We start from the raw sequence: 12,372 nt of genomic DNA, 5'->3' as shown, positions 1-12,372 counted from the left end.
ATGTTTATAAAACAAACAAACACATAAACATCATTACTTCGTCTCCACCTTCGTATGAACTGAGTATATCGTCATTACAAGATTCGTCAACAGCAATAGAAATTGACCTGTTTCATGAGAAATTGATTTACCGTAGTTACTCAAGTTTCCGAACACACTTTTTACGAAAAAATGGTTATTTTTCGAGACTTAATTTTGGGGCATACGGGTTCTCTTCCATAATAAATGTCTCTTAATTTTCGGACAGTATATTTGACTGTGCTACTATACAAATTTCGGCGCTGTCTTGTGACACTTCGATCATGGATTTTTACAACCGGATTAAGTTCATAAAATCTGGCAAATGCATGTCTGAGGGCAATATACCATTACATTCGCGTAATTGGGTAATTAACTATGTATACCGGTAGAAAATAATGGATTCACCCATCAGCATTTGAAACAGTGCCGTCTTATAAAGGAAGCTGACTATTTTCTGGTTTTACTTTTTTTTGTTCTATATCATTTCAGGCAAGAGTAAGCAAAGCTGTGAAGTTGTATTTATTTTTTGAAGCAGAAAAAGAAGAGTTACTCACAAGATAATTTATTTACTGCATTTATTTCAAAATAATTATAATTTTCGGCCACCTGTAATCATCCCCCGCCAAAGGCGGTGGGATATTGTTTTGGCGTTGTCCGTCCGTCCGTCTTTCCGTCCGGAGCCATATCTTGGAAGTGCTTTGGCGGATTTCATTGAAACTTGGTATGAGTATATATATAGATAAGAGGATGATGCACGCCAAATGGCATTGTACACCATCTGTTTATAACGGAGTTATGGCCCTTTGTATCTTAAAAAAATGCTTTTTTAGTGTCAAATTTTGTGTCCAGAAGCATATTGGCGGGGGACATCAATTCAACGAATTTGCTTGTTTTTGAATATTTTTCATATATAAATTTTCGAATTTATTTGTTATTTTTTAGTGTCCGAAAACTTAAAGTCATTACGGTATATCTTTTATATCGCTAGCTAAGCTCAACACCAGACTGCGCATAAGCTATCTTCTAAAGTCATGAAAGCTTTTGTGGTCTCATTAGCGTACATTATAGCTCCTGACCAGATTGTACGAATCCAAAGGCTGTACTGGAGCTACGCTGGATGCATAGATATAGCATGAGGCCCAGTTAAAGCCACAGGTGGTTAGCGTGTGGCTATGATATTAATTAGTGAAAACATCATTTTGAATTATAAATAATCATATTATAACGAACAATCAACTTTTCTAAAAAAAACACACTATCAAATACATTGTATATATATATATATATAACAAGGTATCCAACTCAAAATCACCCGAAAACGGGGTGCATCGCTTTGAACAGCCAAACTTCATCAATTGTGCAGCGATTTTCACGATCTTGATCTTATTCAACGCAGAAATGAATTTCCTTTCTATAAATGTATATATCTTGTTATATTTGTATAAATGCTGGGTCAAATTTTAAGAAATAACACGATACACAACTCGCGTAACCTACTTGACACCGATCAGACAGAATTAATGAATGAAATCTTCAGTTGTAAAGACACAGTTTCGCATTGGACCAATGAAATCACTCGTGTGTTTAAAATGTCGGTTAGTTGAAATGTATGTAAACAAAGGTTTCAAACGGCGCTGGACAGTTAGTTTTGATGCATAATGCAACGGCAAGCGCGGTAAGAATGTTTTTTAATACGTTTATTGAATTATGGTATCGTGGTCCGTGAAATTTGCAGGGAAAATGCCCTTTACTCCGTGAAGATTTCATTCATTTAGCCTGTCTGATCGATGTTAAGTAAGTCATACGAGTTGTGTATCGTGTTATTTCTTAAAAGTTGACCCAGCATTTGTAAAAATATTGCAAGACATGTACATTTCCAGATAGGAAATTCATTTCTGCGTTAAATAAGACCAATATCGTGAAAATCGCTGCACAATTGATGAAGTTATGGCTGTTCATAGCGCTGCACCCCGTTTTCGGGTGATTTTGAGTTGGATACCTTGATATATATATATTTGATAGTGAAATTTTTTTTCAGAAAAGTTGATTTTTCGTTATAATATGATTATTTATCAATCAAAATGATAATTTCACTAATTAATATCATAGCCACACGCTAACTACCTGTGGTTAAAGCGTTGATGTAAGATGTGTTTGAGCCTAAAATTCTTCCAATATATATTAATTGAATGTAACAAATAATTGCTTATCATTATTACTGGTACTTGTTTAAAATCCTTAAATATTGCTTACTGTATGATAAAATTGGACTTAATATTCCAAAATATTGGTTTTACTGCTCTTTTCAAGCTTTTTTGTGATAAAGCACAATTAAATACCATTGATGATGTTGATGCAATATTACTGAACATATATTGTTTATTTTATTCATTCATCTACCATAAAATTCTTTTTTTATTTGCTTTATAGGTAATATACATAAATTAGTCATTTAGTTACATTTTCATTGAGCAACTTACTTCTTAAGATGCATGTTTCTTGAAAGCAAAAAATTTGGCCTCTAAAAAATTGCTTGTCAGTTAATTTCTTAAGGACCTAGTTTTTTACACCATGTGGCCCAGTTTCAAAAATTACTGATATATCATTGGGACAAATGTTCTGTCAAAGATTTATGAAGATTTGGAAATAAATGTAACCTCTAGTGTTCACAAGCTATTTCCTTAATTTGACTTATTGGCTAGCTTTTGTACCCATGTGATCAAGTTTCAAACTCAGTCAAGGTATTATTAGGAAAAATGTTTTGACCAAGTATCATAAATATTGGGCAAAACATGTGGCATCTTGATTAATTTGATCTATAACATGTTTCATGAAGATTATGCAATAAATGTGGTCTCCAGTGTTCAAAAGGTATATATTAATGACAGAAAACGCACTAAGAAAGACAGATAAAAGGTGACCATCATCATCATCAAGATCATCATTCCCTTTACCAGTATGGCTGTTGGCGGGAAAATGAGGGATGATACAGAAATCCTACGCCAGTAGTCTGTTCTGGGCTGCTGAGAGCAGTTCATCCACGGGGAGTGATGTTTTTCTCGTCCATCTAGCAGTTCTTCTGACCACCTTGTCAGCGACCTCCCTGTGACGTGCCTTGATGCACATTCCTGCACAGACTCATGCCTGGTGAAGTGCCCGAACCAATCCAGTGTTTGTTGTTTGACAGTTGTCAGTATGGGCTCTTGTGGGCAAACAAGTATTGAAGTTATATTGCAGGGATCATAACTGTGGCTATGTTGAAAATATCCTTAAAAAAAATATGGAGTTGCGCAAGTTCACATGCTGGTTTACACGTTCACTTAGTTTCATCCCCATATTTTTGAGTTTTAAGTGATGGACTATTCCCTATACAGCTATTCTGGTAAACCTGAGAACATAACAGATGCTGTGTGCTCTAAAATATTTTACTTCAAATTTCTCTGATTCTGTTATTTCACCAATTCAAGTTATTTAAGTGATTATAGCCCTCTGTATTTTATATGATTTTTTTCAGAGATGCAAGGATAGAAATTGTGAAGCCAGTTCAGGACTGTAATCCTGAACTTTTTGAAAATGGGAAATGTTTCATACTGGTAACATACACACATTAACTGCAATAGAAGATTGTCTTTGAATGCAGGGATTTTAGGTGTGCTAATAGTCATGTAGGTTTTGAAAGTATACACATACACAAATCATTATTACAGGTGGAGGCAATAGTTTTAATCAACTACTGAAAAGTCTTATCTAATACTAAAGTACAATACAACACTGACCCCTTGAAGTACCAATAGTAGTTCCATTTCAATAATAAACTTTGACAAAGCATATTGTTTTGAAAGGATTTTGAATTGGTCAGCATGATTGTATCCCCAGATAGAAATGTTTTTCCCCAAATCTAGAACATTCCTGGGTATGTCCAATGTGCATTTTGCTCAGGCATTTAACTCATCTGGGTGTGTGTGTGTGTGTGTATTTTGAAGTTTATGAAGCCCCACCTAGCCTGAGGCAGCATCACGTGAGGACCTGGAGTGTGTCCCAGCACTGTTACCTATCAACTATTTGACTAAGAAAGTTGGTATGGTAACTACTTTCTCATCTGAATCTATAACTGAAGAGTGCTGTCACTAACTGTGGGATACACAACTCCACTGCAGGCCAGGAAATAATCTTAATGAAGTGTGCCTCGTTCTTGGAAACTGGGCTTAATAAATGTGAGTTAAGTGTCTTCCCAGATAAGCACTGACTAATTAGGAATGACAGTTACTGCTTTTATGAGAGTTTTTGCACAAAAGGAAGACCCTTCTTAACAAAAATCCAGACTGTTTAGGCGGAAAGTATCGTCACCTATTAGCCTGTGCAGACTGCAAAGGCTAATCTGGTATGACACTTTATGTATGACAGTTTTCTCATAAGGGGACTTGAATAATATAAAGTCAAACAATTTTATACATATTTATTATTATATCATATTACGTTACTAGCGTATATACATGGTTCTTAAATACTGTAATGACGTAAGCGATTGATTTCACAAAATAATATATATATATTGCACATTATCATCAAGTGAAGACGAAGAACATCTTAAACTCTTGTAACAATACATTTTAAACAATACAGAAAGCTGTCCTCTACCGGTATTTATGATTCAAAATAGTATCATATCACTTAAAATTAAAAAGTGGATCATGCAAAATTATTCAATTCAGTGAAAATAAATATTCATCTTTTTAAAGCTTTTGAAAAAAATCACCATAAATAAGTCTGTACAAGTGAATGGAATTGTAAATATAACTATTGTGAAGAGACTTCTTTCCTAAATTAACAATAGTATGGCCACTATAATTAGTTTCCCAAGCAACATGGCGATGATATGATTGAATTCCTAAGCAGCTGCCTTGTCCTTGGTAAAGCACATCAGCTGGAATTTCATCTGGGACCGGAATGTCGTCATCAGCTCCTCCACTTTCCTGCAACAGGCCACACACCACCATATCAACAGGCTACACACAGCCTTAACAACAGGCCACACACAGCCTTATCAACAGGCCACGCACAGCCTTATCAACAGGCCACACACAACCTTATTCAGGGCAAATATAAGTATCAACAAAATATACATAGTATATCAGTTTAATAGCACACATGCTACACACAGAACAGGGATTTGAATTGAACAAAATCCTGCTCTTCTATGTAGTATTTAGAAATTCTCTTAATTTTGACTCTAGCAAACTTTCTACTTGACATAAGTTTGATGCAAACATGATCAAAGACCTTAATTCAAACGTACATATTTTTAACTATACTGATGGTAAGTTCTGCAGTGTTAAACTTAAATTCATGAAATGCAAGATTTGCAGACAATTCAATATTTTACTCCTGATTTCATAACCTGTTCAATTCCTGATAGACTACGATAGGGCAAAGGGTGGGTGGGCAATCAACAGCTTCAAAACTTATGAGCCCCTCTGTAGGAACACTGGGCTTTATAAATGTACACACATTTTGTCCTCAAAGATAAGCCTGTTCATTCTGTCCAGGCTAATAATGTAGGACACTTTCAATTTTTATTGTTTTTTATTTTAAAGGAAGTAAATTCTTAGCAAAACAATCTAGTTTAGGCGGTGTCATTTGCAGACTGCACTTGCTAATCTGAGACGACACTACATGTATTAGGCCCCATTTTCCCAGGGCAAGGCTACAATGACGACTCATACATACTTTTCATTTTCTTCCGAGATATCAGGCAAGTATTCCAATGCTTCTCTTAGGCTTGTTCTGAAAACATACAATAAATATACTTTTCTGTTCATGCATGTCAATCTTGATTCAAAGGACTTCTTTTAATTTTCTTCAAAAGCAATTCACAGTAAACCCAGGTTGTTTATTACAGCTAAATACATTACTACAGATCAAACAATTTCCCTAATAGATATACATTTTTTGAAATATTTTAACTCTTATTTGCAAACAAGTATAATCAAAGACCTAAACAAAAAAACTAAAGTTCTTTGGTATGATGCACATTCAGTTCACACAAGTACACAAACAAGTACAAAATAAAATAAAAAAACAGAAAGAGTTGTCCCAGTTTAGCCTATGTGGCCTACACAGGCTATTCTAGGAGGTCATTTAAAGCGTATCCATTTTGCCTGGTTTTCCCATAGCGAGGCTAATATAACTATGAGGTGTCGACTTACTCTGACTGCTTGTTCTGGTACAACTATAACGATGTCGACTTACTCTGACTGCTTGTTCTGGTACAACTTTAACGATGACGACTTACTCTGACTGCTTGTTCTGGTACAACTATAACGATGTCGACTTACTCTGACTGCTTGTTCTCGTACAACTATAACGATGTCGACTTACTTTGACTGCTTGTTCTGGTACAACTATAACGATGATGACTTACTCTGACTGCTTGTTCTGGTACATCTATAATGATGTCGACTTACTCTGACTGCTTGTTCTGGTACAACTATAACGATGTCGACTTACTCTGACTGCTTGTTCTGGTACAACTTTAACATTGTCGACTTACTCTGACTGCTTGTTCTGGTACATCTATAACGATAATGACTTACTCTGACTGCTAGTTCTGGTACAACTATAACGATGATGACTTACTCTGGCCGCTTGTTCTGGTACAACTATAACGATGATGACTTACTCTGACTGCTTGTTCTGGTACAACTATAACAATGTCGACTTACTCTGACTGCTTGTTCTGGTACAACAATAACGATGATGACTAATTCTGACTGCTTGTTCTGGTACATATATAACGATGATGACTTACTCTGACTGCTTGCTCTGGTACATCTAACGATGATGACTTACTCTGACTGCTTGTTCTGGTACATCTATAACGATGATGACTTACTCTGACTGCTTGTTCTGGTACAACTATAACGATGTCAACTTACTCTGACTGCTTGTTCTGGTACAACTATAACGATGTCGACTTACTCTGATTGCCTGTTCTGGTACAACTATTACCATGACGACTTACTCTGACTGCTTGTTCTGGTACATCTATAACGATGACGACTTACTCTGACTGCTTGTTCTGGTACAACTATAACGATGACAACTTACTCTGACTGCTTGTTCTGGTACAACTATAACGATGATGACTTACTCTGGCTGCTTGTTCTGGTACAACTATATCGATGATGACTTACTCTGACTGCTTGTTCTGGTACAACTATAACGATGTCGACATACTCTGACTGCTTGTTCTGGTACAACTTTAACGATGTCGACTTACTCTGACTGCTTGTTCTGGTACAGCAATAACGATGATGACTTACTCTGGCTGCTTGTTTTGGTACAACTATAACGATGATGACTTACTCTGACTGCTTGTTCTGGTACAACTATAACGATGTCGACTTACCCTGACTGCTTGTTCTGGTACAACTATAACGATGTAGACTTACTCTGACTGCTTGTTCTGGTACAACAATAACGATGATGACTTACTCTGACTGCTTGTTTTGGTACAACTATAATGATGTCGACTTACTCTGACTGCTTGTTCTGGTACAACTATAACGATGTCGACTTACTCTGACTGCTTGTTCTGGTACAACTATAACGATGTCGACTTACTCTGACTGCTTGTTCTGGTACAACTATAACGATGTCGACTTACTCTGACTGCTTGTTCTGGTACAACTATAACGATGTCGACTTACTCCGACTGCTTGTTCTGGTACAACTATAACGATGTCGACTTACTGTGACTGCTTGTTCTGGTACAACAATAACGATGACGACTTACTCTGACTGCTTGTTCTGGTACAAATATAACGATGATGACTTACTCTGACTGCTTGTTCTGATACATCTATAACGATGATGACTTACTCTGACTGCTTGTTCTGGTACAACTATAACGATGTCGACTTACCCTGACTGCTTGTTCTGGTACATCTATAACGATGATGACTTACTCTGACTGCTTGTTCTGGTACAACTATAACGATGATGACTTACTCTGACTGCTTGTTCTGATACATCTATAACGATGATGACTTACTCTGACTGCTTGTTCTGGTACAACTATAACGATGACGACTTACTCTGACTGCTTGTTCTGGTACAACTATAACGATGATGACTTACTCTGACTGCTTGTTCTGGTACAACTATAACGATGACGACTTACTCTGACTGCTTGTTCTGGTACAACTATAACGATGATGACTTACTCTGACTGCTTGTTCTGGTACAACTATAACGATGACGACTTACTCTGACTGCTTGTTCTGGTACAACTATTACGATGACGACTTACTCTGACTGCTTGTTCTTGTACAACTATAACGATGACGACTTACTCTGACTGCTTGTTCTGGTACAACTATAACGATGACGACTTACTCTGACTGCTTGTTCTGGTACAACTATAACGATGTCGACTTACTCTGACTGCTTGTTCTGGTACAACTATAACGATGTCGACTTACTATGACTGCTTGTTCTGATACAACTATAACGATGTCGACTTACTGTGACTGCTTGTTCTGGTACAACAATAACGATGACGACTTACTCTGACTGCTTGTTCTGGTACAAATATAACAATGATGACTTACTCTGACTGCTTGTTCTGGTACAACAATAACGATGATGACTTACTGTGACTGCTTGTTCTGGTACAACTATAACGATGTCGACTTACCCTGACTGCTTATTACATTTATAATGATGATGACTTACTCTGACTGCTTGTTCTGGTACAACTATAACGATGATGACTTACTCTGACTGGTTGTTCTGATACATCTATAACGATGATGACTTACTCTGACTGCTTGTTCTGGTACAACTATAACGATGACGACTTACTCTGACTGCTTGTTCTGGTACAACTATAACGATGACGACTTACTCTGACTGCTTGTTCTGGTACAACTATAACGATGACGACTTACTCTGACTGCTTGTTCTGGTACAACTATTACGATGACGAATTACTCTGACTGCTTGTTCTGGTACAACTATAACGATGACGACTTACTCTGACTGCTTGTTCTGGTACAACTATAACGATGACGACTTACTCTGACTGCTTGTTCTGGTACAACTATAATGATGACGACTTACTCTGACTGCTTGTTCTGGTACAACTATAACGATGTCGACATACTCTGACTGCTTGTTCTGGTACAACTATAACAATGACGACTTATTCTGACTGCTTGTTCTGGTACAACTATAATGATGATGACTTACTCTGACTGCTTGTTCCGGTACAACTATAACAACGACGACTTACTCTGACTGCTTGTTCTGGTACAACTATAACGATGACGACTAACCCTGACTGCTTGTTCTAGTACAACTATAACGATGATGACTTACTCTGACTGCTTGTTCTGGTACAACTATAACGATGACGACTTACTCTGACTGCTTGTTCTGGTACAACTATAACGATGACGACTTACTCTGACTGCTTGTTCTGGTACAACTATAACGATGACAACTTACTCTGACTGCTTGTTCTGGTACAACTCTAACGACTTACTCTGACTGCTTGTTCTGGTACAACTATAACGATGATGACTTACTCTGACTGCTTGTTCTGGTACAACTATAACGATGATGACTTACTCTGACTGCTTGTTCTGGTACAACTATAACGATGACGACTTACTCTGACTGCTTGTTCTGGTACAACTATAATGATGTCGACTTACTCTGACTGCTTGTTCTGGTACAACTATAACGATGTCGACTTACTCTGACTGCTTGTCCTGGTACAACTATAATGATGTCGACTTACTCTGACTGCTTGTTCTGGTACAACTATAACGATGTCGACTTACTCTGACTGCTTGTTCTGGTACAACTATAACGATGACGACTTACTCTGACTGCTTGTTCTGGTACAACTATAACTATAACGACTTACTCTGACTGCTTGTTCTGGTACAACTGCACTGTATCACGCAGGCACATCAGCTCCAGCTTAGCCTGCACAATACAACAGATTTGTGTTACTATAGAACTTCTTTATGAATGGATGGATGGTATGCTTTCAGCTAATAAAAGATTTGTGGATACAGATGATCCATAAGACAACCATAATACAAATGAAGTTTGTTTCATGGATCAAAGCAATTTTTTGCTTAATGTATCTTTCTTTTCTTGAAATTAAAATTTCAACTTGAATAAAACAATTATATAAATTTGGATCAAATTTTATATGTGAAATAAAATTATACCTGTTCCCCAAAGGGAAAGACTATGAACTCCAATGATGACTTATTGTTATTTATCCTGAGATTCAGATGCTTTATAAATATGGGCTGCTATAATGACAATATAAGCAGAATGTTTGCCAAAAATATCTGTACATACAGTTATCATACTATAACCACATGCAGTAACACAGAAACATGGTAGAAATGGCAGAATTTTTTAAATACATAAATTTTGTTTTAAATTATTTGAACTTACAGTTTTCTGCATATATTGGACATTAGTTACAAGAATAATGAAATAAGTATGTAAACTTATGATTGTCACACATGCAGACAGTTATGTGACAAGAAAAGTGCTCTAGTACCTTAATGGTCCCATTGGTTCCCAGTGCTTTAGTACCTGGATGGTTCCATTTATTCTCAGTGCTCTAGTACCTGCATGGTCCGATTGGTTCCTAGTGCTCTAGTACCTGAAGGGTTACATTGGTTCCCAGCTCAAGTACCTGAATGGTTCCATTGGTTCACAGTGCTCAAGTACTTGAATGATTCCATTTGTTCCTAGTGCTCTACTATCTCGATGGTTCCATCAGTTCCCAGCCCTAGTACCTGAATGGTTCCATTGGTTCCAATGGCATTGGTACCTGAATGGTTCAATTGGTTCCCAGCCCTAGTACATAAATGGTTCCTAGTGCTCTAGTGCCTGCATGGTAAATTGGTTCCTATTCTTGAATCTGAATGGTCCCTTTGGTTCCCAGTGCTCTAGTGCCTGAATGGTCACATCGGTTCCCAGCTCTTGTACCTGAATGGTTTAATTGGTTCACAGTGCACTAGTACCTGAATGCTCCAAATGGTATCCAGGTCAGGCACACACTGTATGAGGCAAGCATAGTGCTCTTGTACCAGAATGGTTCTATTGGTTCCCAGTACTCTAGTACAAGAATGGATCATTTGTTTCCCAGCTCTAGTACTTAAATGGTTCAATTGGTTCCCAATTCTAGTACATGATGGTTTCATTGGTTCCTAGTACTCAAGTACCTGAATGGTTCCATTGGTTCACAGTGCTCAAGTACTTGAATGATTCCATCGGTTCCTGGTGCTCTACTACCTCGATGTTCCATCGGTTCCCAGCCCTAGTACCTGAATGGTTCCATTGGTTCCAATGGCATTGGTACCTGAATGGTTCAATTGGTTCCCAGCCCTAGTACCTAAATGGTTCCTAGTGCTCTAGTGCCTGCATGGTAAATTGGTTCCTATTCTTGAACCTGAATGGTCCCTTTGGTTCCCAGTGCTCTAGTGCCTGCATGGTCACATCAGTTCCCAGCTCTTGTACCTGAATAGTTACATTGGTTCACAGTGCACTAGTACCTGAATGCTCCAAATGGTATCCAGGTCAGGCACACACTGTATGAGGCAAGCATAGTGCCCTTGTACCAGATTCTATTGGTTCCCAGTTCTCTAGTACAATGGATCACTTGTTTCCCAGCTCTAGTACTTAAATGGTTCAATTGGTTCTCAAATCTAGTACATGATGGTTCCATTGGTTCCCAGTGCTCTAGTACCTTTATGGTACCATTGGTTCCTAGTGCTCTAGAACCTAAATGGTTACATTGGTTCCCAGTGCTCTACTACCTGAATGGTTCAATTGGTTCCAGCTCTTGTACCTGAATAGTTCTTTTGGTTCCCAGTGCTCTAGTACCTAAATGGTACCATTGACTGGTTAAATTAGTTACCAGCTCTAAGATCTGAATGGTTTAATTGGTTCCCAGTGCTCTAATACCTGAATGGTTAAATTAGTTACCAGCTCTAAGACCTGAATGGTTCAATTGGTTCCCAGTGCTCTATAAGTACCTGAATGGTTCCAAGCTCTAGTACCTGAATGGTTTCATTTGTTCCCAGTGCTCTAGTACCTGGATGGTCCCATTGGTTCCCAGCTCTGGCACACACTGTATGAGGCGGGACATCTCTTCGGAGACTGCACCCACTATACGGGTCATCACCGGGGTAACGAAGGCCGGGGAGATGGAGAACACCTCGGCATGAACCTCGATCAGTCCCATGATCACCTCCTTCACATAGTTACGCACATCTGCAATAGCAGGAACACGAGTAGGATATATTTATTTGT

General features: G+C 37.8%; 1 protein-coding gene across 1 annotated transcript in view; it reads right to left on the bottom strand.

Annotated features, from left to right (window-relative positions):
• Positions 1-4,463: 4,463 nt before the first annotated feature.
• Positions 4,464-12,372, bottom strand: part of LOC127845740 (exocyst complex component 2-like) — a 61,674-nt gene continuing 53,765 nt past the window's right edge. The window contains exons 23-26 of the mRNA XM_052376851.1: positions 12,155-12,333; positions 9,956-10,017; positions 5,749-5,805; positions 4,464-4,994 (exon numbers count right to left, since the gene is read on the bottom strand). Of these exons, the coding sequence (XP_052232811.1) occupies positions 4,910-4,994; positions 5,749-5,805; positions 9,956-10,017; positions 12,155-12,333 (383 nt within the window). The 3' untranslated portion in view covers positions 4,464-4,909. The remainder of the gene's footprint in view (positions 4,995-5,748; positions 5,806-9,955; positions 10,018-12,154; positions 12,334-12,372) is intronic.

This window comes from Dreissena polymorpha, chromosome 9 (genome assembly GCF_020536995.1).
Source record: "Dreissena polymorpha isolate Duluth1 chromosome 9, UMN_Dpol_1.0, whole genome shotgun sequence".
Classification (NCBI taxonomy): Eukaryota; Metazoa; Mollusca; class Bivalvia; order Myida; family Dreissenidae; genus Dreissena; species Dreissena polymorpha.
Note: the sequence above shows the minus strand (reverse complement) of the source record. Positions and strands in the feature narration are given on the sequence as shown.